Below are 25,341 nucleotides of genomic sequence, written 5' to 3' on the forward strand. Positions count from 1 at the left end.
TTTCAATATTTTATTGATATTTCTTGCATTTTTAAATCTAATTAAGAATTTGAAATATGGCTCAGAGAAATTATCCAGAATGCATACAGACATAATGGTACAGTTCATAAAGACATAGTAACGTACACCGATAACATTAATTCCCCAAGCAGTATGTTTTGAGAAATGCATAGAAGTCATATAAACCAAGTTTACATTACTTGCTAATGCTGATTTTGAACATACCAGTCATTAATGTTTTTCTTTAAAAAAAAAAAAGCTGCTGATTTTATAAAAAGATATTTGAACTTATTTGTTTTTACTCTTTGATATGAATACATGGCTTTGTTGGTTTCCACTTAATTACTTAAAGTTTTTTTTCCAACAATGCAACTCTTCAACAAACAAACAACAAACACCGAGACAAGCTGAAAGTTATTCAGAAACCAAGTTGCTTAATTCTTATTAATTTATTGTGCTTCCTCATAGCATTTATTTCTTTTAGAAAAATGCAAAAATAGCTTCCTAAATTCTATGGTTTAAAAAACATTTTTAAAATCAGACAATTTTAAAGATGCATAAACTGTACAGTTCAAGTGAAATCATTAATATAAATTGTCCCTGAGATATTTCCAAGAAAATTTTGCTTCCACGTAACAAATGCTGTAATGGAATGATGATTCCATGATTGGTATCCTTCATTGTTCAGCCTAGAATGAAGACAAATCCATACATAGTTCAGATATCTAGTTTTATATCTATAAGGATAACTAGAATCACAATATTTCAGTTCTTTATCATTATTTTCCAACCAAACAGCACATGCTTTTCAATTGTTCTAGGTGAATAAATCCCAAATATTTTATTTAAGATGCAAATATTCCTTTTAGCCGAAGATGAGGGGAAAAATCATAAACCCCAAGACCTTTTGATATGTTATGAGAAACTGTTTATGAAATTTTACAGTCTATTCCTTGGGAACAACACTGCCAGCATTTATTATCTTAACCAATTTGAAACGTTAACCGGAAAAGGAAAACCTTAGAAGTTAGGTGAACCAACATGTCTGAACAATAGTTAATATATATTTTCAACAAATGAAACACAAGAATAAATATTTAAACGCAGTAGAACCCTTCTTTAAAATAGCTTCTTTCATTTGTAAAAATTTATAAATCTTATCCTTGAAGTATGTAAACATGACCAAGAGTTGTATTTGGATAAAAAGTCCAGTTCTGTTAAGTCCTTTAAAAAGTGTTTTAAATGAAGCAACAGTATGTCTTCTTTGTAACTTTTGTTCGATGATTTTGAAGAGGAAGATTTTTTTTGTCGAGTCTCACTTTTGTTTCTTGCTTTTATTACAGTTGTGTGCCTCCATTTCAATGGCCTGGTTCCCTCCACTGAGTTTTTGAGATTTCTTTGGTAGCACCAATAATACCAATATACATAAAATGTGCATATGGAAATACAGTGATCTGGAAGTGATGAGAGACAATATAAACCGGTTACCAACTGCAATACAAAAACTGTGGCTTTAATTAAACCAGTTTAAGAAGTTCCACATCTCAGCCAAAGCCCATCATGACAGCTGAAGTGATATTCTGAGCAGATAATTGAAGGGGCTTTACATGGGACATTTCCTGTTCATCTGATCCACACATCTGTCCAGTCATTCTAGTGCACAATTTGGAACTAATAGTAAAAATAACTTACTTGTATAATTTAATTGTCGGCTCAACAGCAAGAAGAACAAATGGTGCCACAGTGTAGCAAACCGACAGCTGAGTTGCCAACCAGGTGACCAGGTCATAACCCACCTTGAGCAGCTTGGATGAGATGAAGACGTGTCGACAATTGTTCCTAACCTTTTTTAAAAAAAATATATATATTTAAATGTTTTAAAAGAATTTTCACATAGTGCACCTCTCACCAATTTCTAGTCTATGTATATGCTGCCTGGTTTTGATAAAGTTTTGCTACAATGTATGAAAATATTTGCTTTCTTCTTCCTACTACTAACTAAAAACAACTTTCAAAAGCTATGAGGAAAAGTTAGTGAGATGAGAAGCTGAATAGAAACGGTAGAAATACTAACCCTATGAATAAGCCCCTTCATTTCAGTTGAGTAAACACGTTAGAAATTTAATCAGAATTTTTCTCCAAGGGCCAAATCTGGTATAATTATTAGCATGTAAAGATTTTTCTGAAATGGCACATATTTATCTATACCAGGGCTGTCAAACTCCTGGCCTGCGGGCTGGATGCATCATGCACTGGCCATGACCCTGGCCGCTTTAGCAAAGGGGAAATATGTCATGTGGTGCTGCCATGAGCAAAGCTAGGTTAGCTGTGGCCTGCGTGACGCATCCAGCCCCGGAGGCTGCCAGTTTGACACCCCTGCATTAACAGAATAGACAAGAAAAACAACCAATTCTGACTTTTGTATATCTTTACAGAATTCAATAGGAGAGACTGTTCCGTGTACTAATTATTCTAATATGTGATGCTACTCAATGAAATATCTAGGAAATGGGTGTACGGTACTTACTTCCAAAAAACACGATATTTGAGATAGATACAATTTAATACAGTGAAGAGAAAATATGTTTTGCTTTGGAAATCAGTAGCTCTTGTGGAATCTATGATTGATTTTGTCTGGGCTTGTACCCACAGGACAAAAAGAAGATTAACAGGGATACATACTCTTCTGGCTGCCAGTGTCACAAAGATGCCAGTGGTAAATGTAAAATAATATCCGGGATAAACACCATGCCACAGAGCTGAGAGAAGAAATGTTGAGGCTGTAGGATACCAAGAAGTCCGATCATAACATACACTAAAAAGAAAATTAGAAAAAGAAAATATATAAATATGCAGGTTAGATGCAATTATATTTGAAACGATTGATTCTTTATCTGTTTCAATCAAAACTGTTCTTAGAAGAGTTTCTAAGGACTAGATACTATTTACTGACTATTCCCCTATTTCACTACACATAAAAGGAATGGCAAAAAAATTCTGATTTTAAATACCATCATCAATTGAACTTGGATCTTTCATACCTAGGTAATCTTAAAAGAATAAGTATATAAAGCTCACAGCATTTGTGCAGCTCTTATAGAACACAACTTTATATATATATAAATTTATTGTTTTATCATAGAAAATAAAATACAAAACAGTAAAACAAACAAACAAAATGAAACAAAGCAAAACATGAATTCAACCCTAACAAGGAAAAAAATAGTGTACAAAAAGGAGGGAAGAATGGTCCATTAAATTTAACATTTAATATGTAGGATCCACCCTGACTGTGTGCTGAAAGAAATGAAAAAGCAATAAATTCTCCTCCCTTTTTACATATTATATGTATGTATGTATATATGTATGTATGTATGTAAGTATGCTACACTAATCTCCAAATCCCTCTGTTAACCATCTGTTATTATATTTAGCACATAGAAAGTCCACAAATGGTATATAACTTTACTTTTGATCAGAAACTTACATAATTTCTATTTATATTTCAGTTTAACATTTATGGTTATGGTTATGTGTAGAAGTGTTGCTAAGGTAAGAAGTGCAAAGCATCTTATATTTGAAGCAATTCTTTTATTGCATTTGCTGATATTTAGAAAGATCACTGTTATAATTCCTAAATACATCTGGCAATGATCTAATAGTTTATTTATTTATGGAAAGGGATTCTCATCCCCCCTCCAGTAACACGTGGAATTAAAATGGGTCAATGGTGTAAATTAAGAAAATGTCACTGTTCTTATGCAGCAAATGAGGAAAAAGACTGTTCTTCAGGAACATTTTTGTATCGGAAGCTCCGCGAGCACACATACACATACACACACACAAACTGAGGTTATAGCGGAATAATACAAAAATTAAAACGGAAGCATTTTAGTCTAACTTCTAGAAATGGATACACAGAGTGCCATTATTAGTAGGCAGTATCATTTGAAGTTTTATCTTAGGGCCAGGAGTGTATTGTGAAAATATATATTTTTTTCTTTTATCATTATAAAATGATGAGAATTCCAGGGGGAAAAAATATTTTTCATTTTGACTGAATGCAACACTGTATCTCTAACATTGTATTTTAAATAAAGATTGAACCACTGTTGAAGAAATCCACAAAACACTTAATTTTTTTTTTACCGTTTAAGCCAGGCCGTTGTTTGAATATTCCAGTTTTCAACATACATTTTAAAACTGGTTGCCATCTAAGAGTGAAACAAGCATGCATTATTAGGTTTCCTAATACTAAAAATGTCAGTTTCCACCCATATTTTAAGTTACATTTGTTTTGTATGTTTCGTTACAGCTATTTTACACCCTATAGTACACTTTTTAATTGGCAAAAGTCAACTAAAAATATACACTGCTCAAAAAAATAAAGGGAACACAAACATAAGACATCCTAGATCTGAATGAATGAAATATTCTTATTAAATACTTTGTTCATTACATGGTTGAATGTGCTGACAACAAAATCACACAATTATCTTTAACTTTGATGTAATATCCTTAAAACAAGTCAAAATGAGGCTCAGTAATGTGTGTGGCCTCCACATGCCTGTATGACCTCCCTACAACGCCTGGGCAAGCTCCTGATGAGGTGGCGGATGGTCTCCTGAAGGATCTCCTCCCACACCTGGACTAAAGCATCCCCCAACTCCTGGACAGTCTGTGGTACAACGTGGCATTGGTGAATGAGCGAGACATGATGTCCCAGATGTGCTCAATTGGATTCAGGTCTGGGGAACGGGCGGGCCAGTCCATAGCATCAATGCTTTCATCTTGCAGGAACTGCTGACACACTCCAGCCACATGAGGTCTAGCATTGTCGTGCATTAGGAGGAACCCAGGGCCAACCGTACCAACATATGGTCTCACAAGGGGTCTGAGGATCTCATCTCGGTACCTAATGGCAGTCAGGCTACCTCTGGCGAGCACATGGAGGGCTGTGTGGCCCCCTAAAGAAATGCCACCCCACACCATTACTGACCCACTGCCAAACCGGTCATGCTGGAGGATGTTGCAGGCAGCAGAACGTTCTCCACAGCGTCTCCAGATCCTGTCATGTCTGTCACATGTGCTCAGTGTGAACCTGCTTTCATCTGTGAAGAGCACAGGGCACCAGTGGCGAATTTGCCAATCTTGGTGTTCTTTGGCAAATGCCAAACATCCTGCATGGTGTTGGACTGTAAGCACAACCCCCACCTGTGGATGTCGGGCCCTCATACCACCCTCACAGAGTCTGTTTCTGACTGTTTGAGCAGTCACATGCACATTTGTGGCTCCCTGGAGGTCATTTTGCAGGGCTCTGGCAGTGCTCCTCCTGTCCCTCCTTGCACAAAGGCGGAGGTAGCGGTCCTGATGCTGGGTTGTTGCCCTCCTACGGCCTCCTCGTCTCCTGATGTACTGGCCTGTCTCCTGGTAGCGCCTCCATGCTCTGGACACTACGCTGACAGACACAGCAAACCTTCTTGCCACAGCTCGCATTGATGTGCCATCCTGGATGAGCTGCACTACCTGAGCCACTTGTGTGGGTTGTAGACTCTGTCTCATGCTACCACTAGAGTGAAAGCACCGCCAGCATTCAAAAGTGACCAACCATCAGCCAGAAAGCATAGGAACTGAGAAGTGGTCTGTGGTCACCACCTGCAGAACCACTCCTTTATTGGGGATGTCTTGCTAACAGCCTATGCTTTCCACCTGTTGTCTATTCCATTTGCACAACAGTATGTGAAATTGATTGTCAATCAGTGTTGCTACCTAAGTGGACAGTTTGATTTCACAGAAGTGTGATTGACTTGGAGTTATTTTTTCAAGCAGTGTATCATTTCACAGGTTCAATATTGGGGGTTTCGCAGTTAAAAAAAACTTTTCTGGAAAAAATATCAGGTTACTATATTTGGATATGAATAAGGAGCTTTCTCCTTTGGCGGAGAGGAAAGGAGAGGAAGAGGAGGAAAAAGAAGATTTAAAAGCCAGAATAATGGCTTTTGTCCTTGCCTGAATATTGTACCAGTGCAGCAAATGCATTATCTTCCTGCAATAAGCTATTTTATGAAGTTTGGACTTTCTCCACTTTCTTTAGACAAGTTCTTCTCCCTATGGGATCTAGAACAATTTCCAGTTTCAGTGTTATCTCTAAAGAAGACTGCTTCAACTTACCTCAATATTCCTGATATTCAAATTAGACAGTAGATCCCAGCGATAATTGCCTTTCTCATCCACACCACTGAATCCAAAACCGGCTGCATTATTAATTGCATCAGCTGCAAAAAAAAAGAAAAAAAAGCTTAGGATGAAATATTAAACTGACATATGTTTAACAATTCTTAGAATGATCCATCCAATGTTATGTCCTAATAGAACTATTTTTCAATTCCCACTTTATAAGGGAATTTATTAGTAGGGAAATTATAAAATAGTTGTTTTAGAAACCATGAGCTAAATTCCCTTTGTATATATGAAAGGCATCATTGATTTTTGGAAGTAGGCCTGATTTAGAAAGCAAATTCAAGGAAGCAGAAGCCAAATGTATGTAAATATACTGTATAAATGTTAGTATTCAATTAACAAAACAACTGCTTCTTAATGAATGTAAAAGCATTTAATTTAGAATTCCAATTCAGTTAAGTTTATATTCAGAATTATCAAATAAAATAAAATCAATCATTTTTTAAAGTAACATTTTGGACTATATAATTGTGGACCAAAACTAACAGTCCTGAAACAATATTTTAACTTTAAAAAACAGGTTTGGAATTTTAAACACTTTGATTTTTTTTTGTTTGACTTCCAAATTTTTTTTTTTACTTAACATTAGAACAGAATGATCTTTCATTGTTTTGCAACTTTCTCCAATAGCAAATCCATACTGTTTCTCATATAAAAAGGGGGCTGTCCCATTTAAAAGCAAGAATAGAAAGTTTGATATGATCGACAAAATATTACATTCTGTAGATAAATTGTATAGAGAAAAAAAGGGGGCATTAATGCTACTCGGTGTTAAGAAAAATGATAAACTCTAGGATTTACTGCTATAGAAAAGCATTTTGCTTTTCTCTTTTCTCAATACAGAAAGGTATTTATTATCCCAATTGCTCCACAAACTCAATTCTATATTTTGTTTCTAACAACAGAGGAACAACATTCAAATGATCTAATGTATTCTTTTTCATTCTTCTATTGATGCATTTTAATTTTTATATGCATTACCATTTTGATGCTTAAGGGAAAATCTTTTGCTAGGGAGGTTGCTGTGTGCAGGACATTCACAACATGATTGCTACCGCCTTCAAGGAATATTACGAAGTGAAAACACAAACTTAATTCTTTGAGCTTTGTTTGTCCTCCAAAGTAAGAAAAGCAGTCAGTTCTAGCTTTTCTTTGGGAACATTATACTCTCGACATTTTAGAACCTGAGTCAGTATATGACTCATCTTTGCCTCAAGTTCTCATCATGACCCGTCCACATACTGGATAATTGCGTCAGTCACAATTTATTGGCTTTGCTCAACGCACTACTCCAAAACTAAACAAACCATAATATGATTTAGAAGATTGTTCGTATCCTTCACAGAGCATGACTTGATCCAGTATGCCTGTTCCATCCTGTTTCTGTCTGAATTGTTTTTAAGCCTTAAAATATTCACTGAACTTTAAGCCAGCTGAGCTTGATGGCTGCTTAACTTTGGCACTTGCAAAAATGCGAACAGCCGTATTTGAAGCAGCAGTAATTTGTGATATGGTAATAGGACAGGAATCTTCCCCACCCCCCGAAAATCTCTATCTGATCTTCTCAGAAACACTATTTTGGGAAAGCTCAGCAGGCGAGAAGCAGGCAGAAATCACCCTCTTTCAAAAGGTTATCCAGGAAAGGAAAGTTAACCATATCATCAAAATACTTAGGGGTGCAAGCATTCTCCAAAAGAGGCTTCACTTTCCAGCAGCTGTGTGTAGAAGCAGCCTTTTCTCAGCCCATCTCATATTTGATAAAGAATTCACTTTCTAACATGCAGCTATGGATGCCCTGAAATCAGATATTTTCATTCCTAAAAGTAGGCTTTCTGGGTGGCTTCTGTCCTGAGCGAGAATTGATCAGCATTAAAATTATGATCCTCTGCATATTGCATAGTTTGTGGCAGGATCTGGGGTCTACTTTGCCTAAACTGTCTTGGTCCCGGAAAATTTAGACCAGCCTTTGCTAACTTGGGCATTTAGATTTTGATTCCTATAACAAGTACAACTACTATAAGATTGTGGAATATAATCCAACGTATCAGGAAGATACTAAGACTTAATCTTAGTGATGCTATATATATGGGTGTTGCTATGTTAGTAAGTACAATGGACTGAAACACTGCTGATGTCCTGGACTGTGTATTTAACACTACATTAAAAACTATTATAGAACTGCAAGGGCATGTTCTACACAAAATAAGTAATTCTACGTAAAAATATTATCAGATATTTAATGCATATATGAATTTTAGTTTGTCTGATATCCTCTGACATGTATTCGGACTGCTAAATAGATGTGCATTTCTCATTAGAAAAGCCATAATTCTGAATCAGAAATAATGTGCTTAATGTCAACTATATAATACAGTAATATTCCATTTTTTATATCACATTTATGCCTTAATGGATAAAATGGATACATCCACATTAAGTGCAGGTAGTCCTCAAGTTACTTCATTTAGTGATTGTTCAAAGTTACAACGGCAATGAAAAAGTGACTGATTACCATTTTATGACCGTTGCAACAACCCCATGATCACAAAATCAAAATTCAGATGCTTGGCAACTGACTCAAAATAATGACGGCTGCAGTGTCGCAGGGTCATGTGATCCCATTTTGTGACAAGCAAAGTCAATGGGGAAGACCAGATTCATTTAACAGCCGTGTTACTAACTTAACAACTGCAGTGATTCACTTAACAACGGTGGCAATCGAGGTCAAAATTTGGGACAAAATTCACTTAACAACTGTCTTACTTAGCAACACAAAATTTGGGTGGTCGTATGTTGAGGACTACCTGTAGAAGCATGTCCTGCAAAACAATCTTAAACGAAACTTACCAAGTGTCCAAGCAAAATAGTATTTTGGTTTTGAGGCTTGCATGACAACGTATAGAAAACCAAGTCTCGTCAAGAAGGAAGATCGATTTATAAATTGATCGTCAACAATGTAAGTTGCTGGGAAGGTCTTGGTAAGCGTCAAGAACACCACCAGAGATAGAAGTGTGATACCAAGTTTCTGCAGGATGGCTCCCTACAAAGGAAACAGAATAAAATATCGGTATGATTACATCTGAGAGAATAAAGCCTTTTTAAAAAAAATGAAGTGTTTTAAGAAATGAATTATTAAAAGTATGACGTTGTCTACACTTGCTAATATTGAAAAAAAAGGTATTTTCTTTTGGATTATTACTATTAAAAATGATATGATCTCTAACTGTGGAGACAGTAGCACTGCCTCTTAACAGCATAGGTAAAGGTACCCCTCGCACATACGTGCTAGTTGTTTTTGACTCTAGGGGCGGTGCTCATCTCCGTTACAAAACCGAAGAGCCAGAGCTGTCCGAAGATGTCCCCATGGTCATGTGGCCGGCATGACTAGATGCCGAAGGCACATGGAACGCTGTTACCTTCCCACCAAAGTGGTCCTATTTTTCTACTTGCATTTTTACATGCTTTTGAACACTAGGTTGGCAGTCGCTGGGACAAGTAACGGGAGCTCACTCCGTTACGCAGTGCTAGGGATTCGAACCACCGAACTGCCGACCTTTCTGATCGACAAGCTCAGCGTCTTAGCCCCTGAGTCACTGTGACCCTTCTTAACAGCATACATATACACATAAGCAAGTCCTCCTTGTGAGCTTCTCATAGGTTCCTGGTCCCTCTACTAGAGGAACAGAGTGCAGGACGTGAAGGTTTTTCTTCTAAACCAGGAAAGCTCTTTTTATATTTTTATCATAATTGATACTGTTTATTGTCTCAAAACAATTTCAGCATTTCAGAATAAAAGCTTAGCATTTTGTGGCTTACCATTGGAGAAGGATCAGGAAATCTATCGCAATTCCTCTGTTTCCAGCTGACCTTTAATAACTTCATCTGCATGTGTCTCCCTTCAATGAACTCTATATAATCCTTAAAATTACTGCATGGGCCAGCAATAATACTCATGAAGTTGAGATGATAGCTCAGATACTCCAATAAGGAAGGTCTCGTCCTGTCAAAACAATCATGAATATATGTATACTTCAAACATTTTTTTCAAAAAAAGCAAATATTAATTGTTTAAATAAATGGCAGTTTTATTGTAAACATAGTTCAAAAGTCTGAGAAAGAAAAACTAGTGAAACATATAATAAATTTACAAGATACAATTGTTTGAGAGGTATTGTCAAGAATGAAAATTCTCCTACAATGACATTTGGAGATTGATTATTTCATGAATAAAACAATTTGTGCAGTCAAGAGAAACCACATAAAGAATTCATCCATGAGGTTATAGATATAGATATTTGTATAAGGATGTATGTATATTCAAATATTTTCAATTACATGTGCAATTTCTATTATTTCTGTCTATCATTTCACTTCTTGCTAGAGTAGACATGAAATCCTTATCTATAACTGCCTTTTCTGCATGAGTATTACAGAAAAACAGGAACCAAGGTGATTCAAATGAGTATAAGTTTAATCCACACTTAGCTTTCTACAAGAATCTGAACTATTAATAGCCAAGGCAAATTGGTGGTAGTTAAGAATCAATGGAATTCAAAGTGGGCTGGACTTAGATCTCTTGTGGACATGAAGGAATTCCAAACTGATGACATACTTGACCTCTCCTTTGGGCTCAGCCTGGTGATCTCCTACAATTTGTTTAAATAAGATGCATATATAGAAAAATAAATCTAGAATTGAAAATATCCTTTTGAGAATCTTATAATACATGACACTCAGTTTAGATATTTGAATGTGGATCATAATTGTAATGGGAGAAAATCAAGTAAAAATCTATCTTATTCTTTATATATTTAGATCATTGAAAAGAGTCTTAATAAGGAGCAATTTTCAGAGTATAAATCTCAAGAACATAAAATAATTCCAGAATTTAAAAGTGCATGGATAATTATTTACATTACATTAACACTAAATAGAAACTGCATAATAGAAGTAAGCATCTAAGAAAACCCAGATATTAGATTTTTAAAAATTATTAAGCACTGCTGTATTTTCTTACTTTATAGCAAGCTGCTTCTGTTCAGAAGTTAGATCTTCAGCTTTTCTACCTATTCCTATGAAAAAGACATAACAATTAAACTTTGCAAAAAAGAGGCAACCATAGACAATAAAATTCAATTCTAATCAAAATTCATACATCAATAGATGCTGCATTTAACATTTATTTTCTGAGGGCTTCAGAAAGGGGATCTGGGCTGTTGAAACTACTTTAGACGATTCCTAGAAATTATGGTGGCTTTTGGATAAAGAAATACTTGATATATACATTGATTATAAACTTATATTAAATGAATTTTCATAGTTCTTCAGATTAGGAATTGTACTCAGCAAGGGACTCCAGTTATCCCAACAATCTTATCAGACTCTAATTTCAGAATAGGTGAAGAAATAGAGCTCTTAGTAGCATGTGTGTTTTTCTGCCAAAGGTGCTAAGCACTGCCAGGGACCTTTGTTTAAAAGAATAAATAGGTGAACAATAGCTAGAAACTTACCAACAGTAAGGGTAGACCGTATTATAAATTAATTAGTGTAATAAAATAATAAAAAGCAATTTTACTGTTCCTATAAAATGAGATGATATTAACTCTACAGTTTGATATGAACATATTACAAGAAAGTCTCATTTAATGGACTTCTAAGCAAAAATAGGAGCATGGAACAAATGTGTGATGTAAACAGAATGTTTGATTCTTATTTGGACCTACACTGTCTGGTCCATCAATGTCCTCAGGCATTCAGAAGTTAGAATTGGCCTTTTTCCAAAAAGTCTATCAGGAAATCCAAGGCTGCAGAGTAGACTAGGAAGTTGAAAATAAATAAATAATGGAAGTAGAGAATTCCAGGACCCTTCCATACAATTACTAAGAAAACTCTATGAATGTGGTAATGTTGTCTCCCAGGAGCCAGTCTCGATCTGAGGGAAATTTTAAAAAATAGTTAGACTCAATCTAGTTTAAGTAATTTAGGATGGGCCAAAAGTTCACGTTGTATATCACTGACCTAACACTGAAGAGAGGTAATCATTTAAATCCTTCCCCAACCCCCCACAAGAATTCCAGGATCTAAATGCTCTCATTTATTCCAGGCTCCTTCCTTGTAATATAGGTAAGGCAGAACACAATGTTTCAAAACACTGTTAAGAGAATGTTAAACCTACAAATGTTCATTCTAAAATAAATATTGATACCTCTGCTCTCAAGGGGAAAATAAAATTGATAACTATTTATGTGGAAAGGGTCTATGCAGCTTTTAAACTCTTCTATAACTAACAAAATCATTTAATTGGTTAAGGAATTGTTGTTTGTTTGACAATTATATCTTTTCCTCCAGGAGTTAGTTATATGGGGTGCACCAAAGTCATTCAGATAGTTTCCATGGTTGAGGTTTGACTAGGAATTGGAACTCCTGAATCCTGGTGAGTCATTAGCTACCACACTTTTTTCTTTCTTTCTTTCTTTCTTTCTTTCTTTAAATCCTTCCATAAATATGACTCCGTTCATCAAACAATTAAGCATGCAATTTCTGACAGCTTGCTTATGATTTATATACATTATTTGTCATGTTTTCAGTTCTATTCTATTTATAAAAAACAGAATTAAATAAACAGGATTAAATAAGCAAAACTGTCCATAGACTTCAGGGTTTTTTAAATTATTGTCACTAAACCTTAATTGTAACAAGATGACTTCAAGATCTTGGCAGAGACAACACATACTGACCACTTTTTCCCCAAAGGCTGCCAATGTCTATTCAGAGAATTTTACATACAAGATGGAAAATGGAAAAATAATCTTCCTTACCATCATGAACCTGGAATGCAAGAGTTGTGATCTTTTGTGTAACAATCATCAATGGGCTGTAATAAAATGCAGATTGTTTAGATTTTTCACCTTAGTGCATTTTTATGATTTAAACAAGCTGCAGATCAAATATTTTTGTACCAATTCCCATCAAACACAGGTAGCATGGCAAAGATAATGGATTATAACAGTGTCAAACTTGATTTCATTGAGGGACGCATCAGGGTTGTGTTTGACCTTGGGGGGCCAGGAAGGGGCATGGCCAGGGTGGGAGTGGCCAGCTCAATGTCACTCATTGAGGCTCTATTTTTGACATCAGTCCTCCCGGACTCCATGTTTAGCCGTGACGGCCTCCTGCAGCCCTCTGCCAGTGAAAACAGAACTCGGGGAGGCCACAGACCCCCCCCCCCCGAGCTCCCTTTTCGCTGGCAGAGGCACCGCAAGCTGGTCCTTTCCTGTTTCCAGGTGGTCATTCATTCAGTGACTGAAATTATAGCAGTGCTGAACCAGTGGCAACCATTGATCCCTGAAGTGCTACCCGCAGTCACACGATCAATGTTTGGGTGCTTTACAGCCAACCTGCATTTATGAGTGCAGGGGCACTTCTAGTCCCCCAACCCGCTCTTTTGTCCTTCATCTCTGCCCTTTTAGAAACCTGCATAGCAGCATTCCTTGGTGGTGGCACTGGGGCTGAAGTAGAAGAGTAGGGCCTTTAGACGTTTCAACTGACTATCACTGACCCCAGGTGTCAACTTAGCCCCAGGGTTGATAGCACCACTGAAAAGGGCGGCCTCAAGCTTTCCATAGCCATGGAATTATTCCAACTGAAATATCTGTAGTTTCAGTTCAAATTTTATCTTTATTCATTTATGAAAGTTTTGATGCCTTTCCAATACTTTTGAGATTTGTGTGATTACCACATGTGACAATATCTTTTTTGTTGTAACACTTCCAATATTTGTTGTTATATGATTTGTTAGTCTTAGATCTCTGTCAATTTAGGGACACTTTCCCAACCCAATATTCTTGAAATGTATCCACCTATGCTGCTATGGAATTAAAAGTTTTGTGAACCAAAATATCTAAAGGAAATGTTCCCATCACTGGCAACAGCATTTCCAAAATTCCTATCTGAAAGGTACTAGGCTCATTGTACAGAGTCTATTTCCCACAACCCTTAATAAGTATGTTTACCCTAAATTTTCAAATAAAAAAGGGCCAGGAATCTGATGAAGATGCATACTGGAATGCCATTTTTACTGTACAACCATTAAAGTTGTAGGATTTTGCTGATTAAGTATGTCTGGAACAATGGAAAAGATGAAGTGCTCCAACTGGTCAAATATCTAAACAAAGAGCTCTCGTCAAATCTCTTCTCTTTGTCTGAATTATAAACAGATGTTAAAACTGGGGAAAAAGAAAGAAACTTATAAAACTTCCTCTTATATAAAAAGTAAAACATTAAAAATTATAAAAAATATAAAACTATAGTTATAAATGTATAAAATCATTAAAAAATTATAAGAAGAACCAGGACAGCTAATGAAATGCAAGATTGTCTGAACATTGTAATCTTTAAGCAGATAGAAAAAATCACTATATGAACATGTATTTTAATTAAGATGTTTGAATACATTCAGACTGGCCATGGTTACTTACTGTGTATAAGTAATCCTGCAATGTTTAAAAGACTATTTTCAATAGAAGGTTACTAATTCTACTTATTCCAGGTGAGCCAATTAAATTGTATAGACTTAAAAATGGACTAAATAACACTTCAAGAAAAGAGCTGCAGCAAAAGGACAAGAATAAAACAGCACAGTATTTTTTCTCACAAAAGACACATTATATAAAATACATTTCTAATTTTTGAAACTGTGGCAGTGCAGTTTTTGAAACTGTGGTAGTTAAAATCCAGTACTGTAAGCTACCTCTACTTCCTGCGAACTGCCTGCAATTTAGCAGTTCGAATGTCACCAGGGTCATGATAAAGCACTGGGAAGCAGTATATAAGTCTAAGTGCTATTGCTATTGTGACACATAGTTCCAATATTCATCTTCTCGCTTTTGCCCCTATTAAAAGGCCTGATTCATTTGAAATGTAAATATTTACGAAAAGACTGTAAGATTATTTCCCTCAGCAACAGTTTAACATTCATCTAGTTCCATCATCCATATGTCCATTGTGACACATTATCAATTAATTAAAATAAATTGTATGATACTGAATTCTTCTGATTTCTATTTCTTATAGTATAAAAATATATATTATTACTACTTACCCTGAGAAATCTGTAGTGAGAATACCATACTGGAATATATATATTCGGCTAATGTGGCACAGTGTGAGGTATCCCATAGCTACCAAAAAAGAATACCTAGAATCATATGCATTGATAGTATGAAACACTTTAGCCAAAACACTACAATAAACAGAACTGCAAGTACAGTAGAACCTGGCTCCCAATCCAGATATTTATTTTGCTTAGGTTTGCTTGCCTCTGATCTATTATCAAAAAGTTTCAACAGCAAATTTTCATAATTCCTTATGGCTTTACTTATAATCTTTGGGTCTATAAACTATAGCTAAAATATAACCAATATCAATAAAAATAGTTGTAACCATCCTGTGGAATTGATGCCTTGGTTTGGTCTATTTGGTATGGCGGACATCAATCGTGTGAATCTGATTGTGCTATACCTCTCCCTCCTTAAGAGTTCAGTGAATTAGGAAGGTGTCTGTCTGAGAAGTGGCAGAGTATTTTCTGTCTGTTGTAGACTTAAAGAGTCACCTTATGGGGAGATGTGTGACACGTGTATATTTAATAAATAAGTAAAAATATACAGCATTTCAACCCATCATCCTAGCATTGCATTTTGTACATCTCCATCGTGGTCATTCCTTGCTCTTTGTAATAACTGCATTTAATCAGGACTCCACATTGCCTTAAAATGGCCGAAATAAGAGGTGCCACAAGACTACAAGCAACCTTTAATCAGATCAGTAAAGGAACAACATCATTTTAAAATATTACAGTTTTTAACACTTACAATAAACATACAAACTTACCTATGAATGTTGGAAATACTGGCCATGTTCATGATAAAATAACTTATCATCACTAAAGTAAAAATATGGATGGAGTACCTTGGAAGAGAAGAAGAAAAAGAAATTCCATTTTCCAAAGTCAGTAATAGCTAACAGACAACAAGTTAATTTCTGAATTAACTAAAAGTGAAGAGGTCCCTGCTGATTTTTATTCCATTAATCATCGCAGGAGGTGGTGCTCATCTCTGGTTCAAGACCATTGAGACAGCACTGTCTGAAGATATTTACATGGTCATGTGGCCAGCATGACATCATGGAGCGCTATTACCATCCCACGAAAGTGGTACCTATCTATCTACTCGCATTTGCATACTTTCAACCGTTAGATGGGCAAGAACGCGAGCTCACCTCATCATGTGGTACTTGGGTCTCAAACCTGGGCTGCCAGCTTTCCACCTGAGAAGCTCAGCTTCTTAACCACTGAGCCATGCATCACCCTCAAATTAATTAAAAGTTATATAGAAAGAATCCAGTTGTGAAAATCCATCTGAATCAATGCTTCTTTTTTTTTAAAGTAAACTCCTTTGCTCTTGCTATCTTCCTCTTAAATCACAGACTGAATACATGCTTCTTTCCTGGAAAATGTATCTGCTGATAAAAGAGCTTTGACGTATTGTTTTCATAATGTTAGGGTTGCCCAACAGAATGTTTTACAATTCCCAGCATACAAGCTACTCAATTCATAGTCACAGTGAATAGAAAGTTAGACAAGAATGACTCACCAACCAAAGCAGAAGAGGGCAAAATATATCCCCAAAATTGTGGCAAATGCATGACGAACGGCAGAGTTGGCTTGACTAGGCCTTAAGTACAAACGAAACCAAAATGCAGCCAAGAGTGCACAAAGCTGACAAGCAACAAAATTGACCTAAAGGAATATGAAAATAGATTGGAGTCTCTCATAATCATTAGCAAGAAAAAATTGACAAAATCCTAGAGATGGTATAGGAAGTTACTCATCACAATTCTCCTTTAAAGAAGTGGGAAGAAAGGAAGCACTATGTTTACTATATATAAAGCTTGGCAACACTCCAAATGAGTAAATTGCCTTTGATATTTATTTCAAGCAAAAGAAGACACTTCAATCCAGCTTGGTTTTAAAAATCCAGACTTTTAGGTTAAATCCAGACTCACAGTGCAGTTCTTCTACGAGGTCTCTAGGGGGCTTGCATAAGTGCACCAACGTGCCTACAGTCCCTGTCCTATTGTTTCTTTTATATATATTTTTCATTTTTCTTATATGTATCCATGAATTCATTACTGTTTTTACTTATTATCTTGTAAGCAATTGACAAATAAAAATAAAAATAAAATAAAAATAAAAAAATAAAAATACATGTTTATTTACACACAGATCCAATGAGTTCAGTGGAGTTTGCAAGCTTTTTAGGAGGAAGGAAAGTTGCTTTCTAAAAACATTTCTTTGAATTCAAAGGCAAACAAGAAAATTATCCAAATTAATTCCAAAGATTTACTCAAATTAATTGAAGCATGCTGTGGCTTGCTATTACAGAATCAAATTTGCAGAATTAAAGACTGGAATACAAACATTCATATTCCACTTGGGCAATTTCCCATGAGGTTTTCATGTGCTAAAATAGTCATCACCAACAAACACATACACAAGCTTTTTCTGTTCTCTAGAACTGTTCCCTGACAAAATAAGCAAGGCATTATGTTTTTCTTTGTTACTTCATTGCTTCTTCCTCTTGCCATTTTTGCAATATCTTGCTTAATGAAAAGTTCTGAGAATTCAAAAGGCTACATATACTTCAGTTGGCCTTGTTTTAATATGATAGGCATTTGAAGCCATACCTAGCACTAAACTTTGCTAAAATCATAATATATAGCTATGATACACATAATTTAACAGAGCCTTATTTTAGAAAATGACAATTGTCTGCAAAGCAACAAGACGAATAATTTTTTTTTGTAGAATGTTGGTTATATTCTGAAATAAAAAATCATAAACTTTTCACAAAAATAATAAAACGTGTACTTATTAATACATATCTTATTTGAATTGAATTGAAATTGAATACTTTATTTGGCCATTTAAACCCACAAGGAATTTGTCTTAGATGCAGAAGTTCAGTGCATATGCAAAGAAACAGAGTAATGATGATGATGATGATGATGGAAGCATTATTTCATCTTGGGTATATGGTCTGTGCTTTGCACTACATCGCTGATTTTATCAGTAAGTTCTACTCTTTTCCTACTTTAAATACCCTACAAAGGTCCCGATATTCCAAATTGAACACTGAAGCATCTCCTCTTCATAGACCACCTACTGTGAAACAAATGAAGAAGTAATGACCTGCCAGGAGAAGACAAGACTGATTATGAAGTCCATAAGTCAGCACATGAAATGGGAAAGTATTTCAGTTAACCTCTTTCAAATTAAGAGTAAATTTGAAGATTTTTTTCACATGACAGTCTGATATTGTTATCGTCTTTTTTATGAGGGTTGAAGAAAACGGTGGCTTTGATATAGACTTTTTCTCTGTGTCTCTACTAAGACATTTCTGATTATTCTATTCTAAACAAAAGAAACTCTACTTCTGACCTTTGGCTCAATCTCCTCCTGGGGCACAAACATATGGGAAGGGTTCCTTGTGTTCTTGGAGATAATTATCTTATGGGGAGACTGGGCATTAATTATCATCAATTATAAGAGCTTACTTGGTCCAAACAAACTTATTGGAATATGCAGGTAAAATCTCACCACACATTAAAACTAATTGTATTGTGACAAGCTGAGGAATTTTGAATCAGCTCCTAGTAAAGAAATAAAGAAGGCCTACTCTGGAAACAGTGCAGAGAAGAACAACGAAGATGATTAGAGGACTAGAGGCTAAAACACATGCAGAACGATTGCAGGAATTGGGTTTGTCTAGTCTAATAAAAGGAAGGACTAGGGGTGATATGACATCTGTGTTCCAATATCTAAGGAGCTGTCACAAAGAAGAGGATGTTAATCTATTCTCTAAAGCATCTGAAGGCAGGACAAGATGGAAACTAATCAAGGAAAGAACCAACCTAAAACTAAGGAGACATTTCCTGACAGAGAGAACCATTAATCAATGGAATGGCTTGCCCTCAGAAGCTGTGGGTGTTCCAACATTGGAGGTTTTTAAGAAGAGATTAAATTTGTCTGAAATTGTATTGACTGGATTAGAACAGTGGTCGCCAATCGGTGGGCCACTGTCCACTGGTGGTCCGCGAGAAATGTCACCCTCAGAGCACCCCCAAAGCAATTAATCCAGGCTGTGTGGGAACACAAGGCTGCACCCCCCACATGGCCCGTGGGAACTCTCCCCGCCCACTCACCCCTTACCTGGCAAACTTGCCTGCTAAGTTGCTATTTTTCCTTTCCTTTCCCCCCTCCCCCCTGTGCTGGGAGATTTAGATTAGATAGAAAGCAGCAAATCGTTGCATTTCTTGCTTTCTAGCTAATCTTTAGATCTTCGGCTCTGCTTTTAAGCAGAGCTGAACCTCCCTTAAGACTGAAAATTCTATTATTCAGTTGCAGACTCAGATAGCCGATGGCAGAAACACAGATCTTGAAGTGAATCTGTGATTCTGTGAGCAACTCAATCTGCCTGCCTGCTTTGCCTGATTTTGGGTAAAAGTTGCTTTTTTATAAAAAATCCAATGTTTACATTAATATTTATAATATTTACATACAAGCCATGCCCAGCCAGTCACATGACCACCAAGCCACAACCACAAATTAGGCCACACTCAAAAACTGGTTGTTAAGAAATTTGGGAGAGAAATGTGGGAGAGAGAGAGAGAGAGAGAGAGAGAGAGAGAGAGAGAGAGAGAGAGAGAGAGAGAGAGAGAGAGAGAGAGAGGAGGGAGGGAGAGGTTAGATCAGATCTCTCTCTCTCCCACCGTCAGCAAACCACCATCAGTCAAAATTCGTATTAGTGGTCCCCGGGATTTAAAATTATGAGTTTGGAGGTCCAAAAGGTTGGCGACCCCTGGACTAGAAGATCTCCAAGTTCCCTTCCAACTTTGTTATTCTGTTACTTGGCATGCTTTCTCTACCTTGTTTTAACATAATTCAAGTAAACTGCCATTTTGTGAATGCTGTCATACAACTTATACTTTATACCAGGGGTCCCCAAACTTGGTAACTTTAAGCCTTGTGGACTTCAACTCCCAGAATTTGGGAGTTGAAGTCCACAAGGCTTAAAGTTACCAAGTTTGGGGACCTCTGCTTTACACTCTAAAATAATTGCTTATTTCTCAAAATGACCTAGTCTTATATAATGCCATTAAGTCGGATACAATTAATGCTTTGACATACAACTATATGTAATAATCTGATTTGTAACATACCACAATTTTGAAAAGGCTGGAGCTTCGCACTGTGGTATTGGGGTGGCTGACTATGGCATTCTTCCAGGTACCACTACTCATTGGTGGCACTGGGACTAGATTGAAGTAGATTGAAGTAGTGATGGCCAGCAGAGATTGCTGAAGGCGCTGGCCAAAGAGTGTCGCTGTAAAGGGCAGCCAACAGGGCAGATCGATGGGGGAGAAAGTCGGATGGAAACAGTTGAAGTGCTCCTGTGGCCATAAGGGTAGGTGGGCTGACAAACTCTTCAATTTTGATTACATGACCATATGGGCGCTGCAACAGCAATACTGTAACTTTGGGGACCAAGCATAAACCACCCAAAATTGTTCTCAATGATATGGGCGATCTATAAATTATATAAATAACTACAAGTACTCCTTGACTTACAACAATTGTTTAGTGACTTATGACCGTTTTTCACACAATCATTGCAAAAAAAAAAAGTCAATGAAGACACTAGGTCCATTTAACGATGAAACTGCTAGCTTAACAACTGCAATGATTCACTTGACAAATGTGCCAAGAAATGTCATAAAATGGAGCAAAACTCACTTACCAACTTTCTCACTTAGCAACAGAAATTTTGGGCTCAATTGTGGTCCTAAGTCGAAGACTACCTGTACCTTTGTTTAGCACTGTCATAAGTTTGAATGGTCAGTAAATATATGATTGTTAAGCAAGGACTAGTTATAGTTAGTTTCTACTTAACAAAGAAATGACTTCTACTTAAAACAGCAACAACATGTGATTCCACATTCTGCTCATGGGTGGTAAATCCCATCTTTTCATTACAGGCCATATTGTCTAAGACTGATAGAAATTAAGATTCAGCAAACTCTGTAATCTTGCTCTCTCTAAATCAAAAAAATCTGAAAAAGAGAGAAAAAAGAAGATAATATTGCCAAGATAACATTTAGTGACTTTCTGCCACAGTGAAATAATTGAACCTGATAAAAATAAACATTGATTGGAAAACTATCAACCCATCTCTGGCAAGTCCACAAATGCTTGTTAAAACATAAATGTTAAAAGAATGTTCACTATCCTTAAATACTATGAATTACTTAAAAGACACACATTAACTACCATGAGATTCTATGTAAAAATACACATTTATCAACAGCTGGAACTCAGAAAAGGAACAAAGGATACTTACACAAGACTGAAATTCCTGAAATTCAGTGTATGGATGTGGTTTACACAAAGACCATATTTAGCACAATAAAAAGGTTTAGAGAAGTATAATGAGTAGAATTGGTACAAAATAGATGTATAGTTAGCCTTCCTAGCCTTTTATTTCTTACCTTTATTTTACTTAACTACTTCTTACTTCTCTTCTTATGCATATTACTGTTTATTTTGAAAACAAGATCGTGGATGTGTATTAAATTCTACTCATAAAAAAAGATCCTAGTATAAAAGACTAAAATGAGTCTTGCCTGAACTAGTTCACTCTTGTTTATGGTCTTTTTTAAAAAACTCCTATAACAATCTACACTTCTGTCTGGTTTATCTGTCAATACAATCTAGTGAGCTAATTGCTGTTAATATAGTACATACTTCCTCATTGCTGAAGGAATACACATTTCCTTGTGCAAAGAAAGCAAAAAAGCCAACAGGTGCCGGGATAAAAAGAAAATCTAACATCAGATGGTGAGTCTCCTTTGAGGTCATAGGACAAGTTCACTTTTTCAACAAGTTTTAAGAAAAAACATTTTAAAAAGAATTCCAACACAACTATCTTCTTCCCTCCCAAATGTATTAGTCTGTACAAGACAACTACAATGGTGCACACAAGCAAATACACTGCTCCAAAGAAATTTATTTCCTGCAAACTCTCACAGGAGTTGAATTTGCAAGGAGTTGCAAATAGCCAAAAACAACTGCTCCAACTGAGAATATGCATTTATAACAGAACAGCACTACTGTCAATGCTGCTGTTCCACAAGAGTTGCTTTGATCTAATAGCTCAAGAATGAACATTCCAAGAATCCATGAAAAATTGGCATAACAATCTGAGACAATCTGTTCATGAAAATATCCAAGATGTGGGTAGGCTTAATATATTAATTTTAAAAATTAAAACTTGTAAGTATATGGTAAAGCTATTTCATTAAATACTTGTAACTGAACTAAAAGCTTGTTTCTCAAGATTTTACAAACTGTTGCAAGGCAATTGTCACATACATCATTGCGCAATAAATTTGACAACTGTCACAAGCCAAGGCCAAACTATGCTATGGTGTATCATGAGTGTGAATTATGACAAAACTGCATACCTTTATGTTGGAGTAAGTTTTTAAAAAGAAAACTAAGCTCCTAGTAGGACTATAATCAAGGTCACAACTGCTCTACTGTAGAAGTGGCCACTAAGCAAAAAAAAAAAAAAAAAAAATCAAATAACACTGTTATTTACTCAAATTCATCATGCACTGGATTTTCTGCAAGGATTGAGGCCTAGTATTTTCTCTTCACCTGAAATCCTGCTATATTGGCTTTGTACAAATGAAAGTTTGTAGCCTTCTAAAGTCTGATTACAAAATCCTGTTTGGCAAAAATAAAAACAATGGCTATTTCAGATTTGGGTGTAGACATGAAGGAAGATGACAGTGATGGAGGCATGCAGAAGCTGTTGCCAAGGCAAAGGAGGCAGAAACATTTTTTAACTCCACAACAGTGAGATAACATTTGGAGTAGTTCCGCTCCTCAATTCACTTAACTATAAGAAAGAGAAGGAAGAGGCACAACAAAATCAGACTTGCAAGATTCTGCAATTACAGCTGATACCAATAAAAGAAGTTTCAGCCTTCTGGTGGAGTTGATTTCCTGGTGTGGTCTATCTAGTACGGTTGACGCTGAAGACACAAAAAGCCACAAAGCTTGATTAAAGTTCACTATATACTAAGAAGTAAAAGGCAGACAGCATATTAACCAAGATGTCTGAATTAGTGTAACATGAATAGAGCCTAAGATATCAAACATTCCCTCTGCTGCTGGTCATATAACACTCAACATGTTGACACTGCAAATCACGACTTTAGCTAAGTACAGAAACAAAATGAGGAGTTTTAGAAAGCATATTTGATACTGTATGTTGCCTTTGTAGTGAAACAAAGGCAATTGAAGCATTTGTTTCATCACAAAGTCAACTGCAGTCCCATGCACATCTATTTTGAAGCAAGTTCTCATAATACTCAGTGGAATCGATAAGCTTCCTACCTGCCAAATATATGTAAATTATAAATATAAATTATAAATATATATTTGCATATACTCTTCAGTCTGGAAAGGAAGGGTTAAAAATATTTTAAACAAATAAACCTGGGACAAGGGACTTCATTACAAGGACAGTTTTAATGAAGTTTGTCCTCTCCAGAAAATCCAGAGCAGCAGTCAGATTAGTCTGAATCTGGATAGTTTTGCCATGAAAAGGAGAGAAAAATATATATTTACAGCACTGCCACTATTCTTTCTTTTAAAAAAATATGTTGCTAGTCTTTTACAAAGAAAAACCGAGGCAGATTGTCGATAAGGAAGTTACTTATGCAATTAATCACAATAAAAAAATATCTTCAGCAGTGCCTTGCGCTGCCATACTCTCTCCCTCTCTCCTCCTTTTTGTTACTATTTTCTGCACTTAATTCTTAATGTCTTTCCCTTTTTCCCCTTCTGTCCTCCTCCTGGTTCTTAGACCCAAAGTAAATCACAGCCTACCCTATTATTAGCTTTCAACCTTTGCAGGTGGAAGCCCATCTTTAACCCTACCATAAGATTGGAAGTCAGGACTTATTTTTGAGGGAAAAAAACATATGAGGTTTTGTTGCTTTTTAAAAAGATATTATATTTGCACAACCAATCCAAGAAAGCGACGAGTTCAATGCCCTAACAGACACAGGTGTTTCCCATCAAGCACCGGGAAAGAAACGCTGCCTCGCCCTAAGAACCCTCTAACCACTGAGCTCCACTACTTTCTAGCAAAAGGCAGAGCAAATGATAGCATCACCATCCTGCTATTCCCTCGCGCCGGCGGTCAGCAAAGGGCCGCTTTCGCCGTTACCCCTCGCACGCCCTTGACCACTCATTGCAAATCCCAAAGATACTTTTTTTTTTTTAATTTCCCCCAAAGGCAACTGGGCTTCCTTTAGATTTTTCTTTCTAGAGAACTGAAGAAGCTTCTCGGATGAGAAGCGACACCTTTTCAAAGAAAGGGGGGAGGAAATCCTCAAGAAAGTCAAGTTGCCTTTGGGAGAAAGCACCTTTGGGGGGGGGGACGGACAACCGTGACCTGGATCAGGGGTGTCCAACGTTAGCAACTTTAACGTTGGATACCCCTGACCTGCATGACTGAGAATCTCCACCGAGGTTCATTGCAAATGGAAGCCGCGCTTGGTTAGCTCACCTGCTCGAGGGGGATGCCGAAAAGGTCGCTTACGGGGTGCAAGAAGGTGGAACCCGTCGTTTTACGGGGAATTCTGCCTGCTTCGGTCATCCTGCATCCCGGCGCGGCCGCTAAACGCGCCTTCCTCGCTTCCTCCGGACCCAACCCGACGCTGGAACAGACTGACACACATCAGAGACACACCACACAAAACCCGGCACCAACGCAACCGCGCGCCTCTTTCGCCGCCTTTCTGATTGGGCCGCTGCGGCTCCTTGCCTTGCTTCCCCTCCCCAGGCTCGGCACCCAGCTAAAAGCCCGACGCGAGGGAAAGTCCCAGGGACTTTCGGCCAACAAGGGAAGCCAGCGCCTCGTCAGCGGGAGAGGTCCGGGCCGCCGTCCAGATTTTGCGAGCGAGCCACCG

The 25,341-nt window shown here is 36.8% G+C and overlaps 1 protein-coding gene across 2 annotated transcripts; it reads right to left on the bottom strand.

The window, feature by feature from the left end:
- Nucleotides 1–25,262, bottom strand: MBOAT1 (membrane bound glycerophospholipid O-acyltransferase 1). Of its 2 annotated transcripts, XM_026669984.2 has the most exons (13): nt 24,939–25,262; nt 16,890–17,035; nt 16,129–16,206; nt 15,341–15,436; nt 13,059–13,114; nt 11,258–11,312; nt 10,057–10,240; nt 9,088–9,280; nt 6,172–6,275; nt 4,150–4,214; nt 2,683–2,815; nt 1,693–1,844; nt 1–1,454 (listed from the first exon to the last, which is right to left on the bottom strand). In XM_026669984.2, the coding sequence occupies exons 1-13, from the start codon at nt 25,026–25,028 to the stop codon at nt 1,316–1,318; spliced, it is 1,491 nt and encodes a 496-aa protein (XP_026525769.1). In that variant the 5' UTR covers nt 25,029–25,262; the 3' UTR covers nt 1–1,315. The 2 variants fall into 2 exon arrangements, with proteins under 2 accessions (XP_026525769.1, XP_087817510.1); XM_087961384.1 differs by lacking the exon at nt 16,890–17,035.
- Between the last annotated feature and the right edge of the window lie 79 nt (nt 25,263–25,341).

The sequence above is a fragment of the Notechis scutatus genome, chromosome 3, assembly GCF_049901735.1.
Source record: "Notechis scutatus isolate UNSWTSFEM ecotype Mainland chromosome 3, rNotScu1.2, whole genome shotgun sequence".
Classification (NCBI taxonomy): Eukaryota; Metazoa; Chordata; class Lepidosauria; order Squamata; family Elapidae; genus Notechis; species Notechis scutatus.

Bases quoted from the DNA above. Each gene is read 5' to 3' on its own strand.
- MBOAT1 (XM_026669984.2), bottom strand. From the start codon at position 25,028: ATGACCGAAGCAGGCAGAATTCCCCGTAAAACGACGGGTTCCACCTTC. The intron at 16,207-16,889 runs GTGAGTCATTCT...TTCTCTTCCAAG, and splicing joins GCCCTCTTCTGCTTTGGTTG to GTACTCCATCCATATTTTTA. The intron at 2,816-4,149 runs GTAAAAAAAAAA...TTTTCTTTTTAG, and splicing joins ACAACGGCCTGGCTTAAACG to TGTATGTTATGATCGGACTT.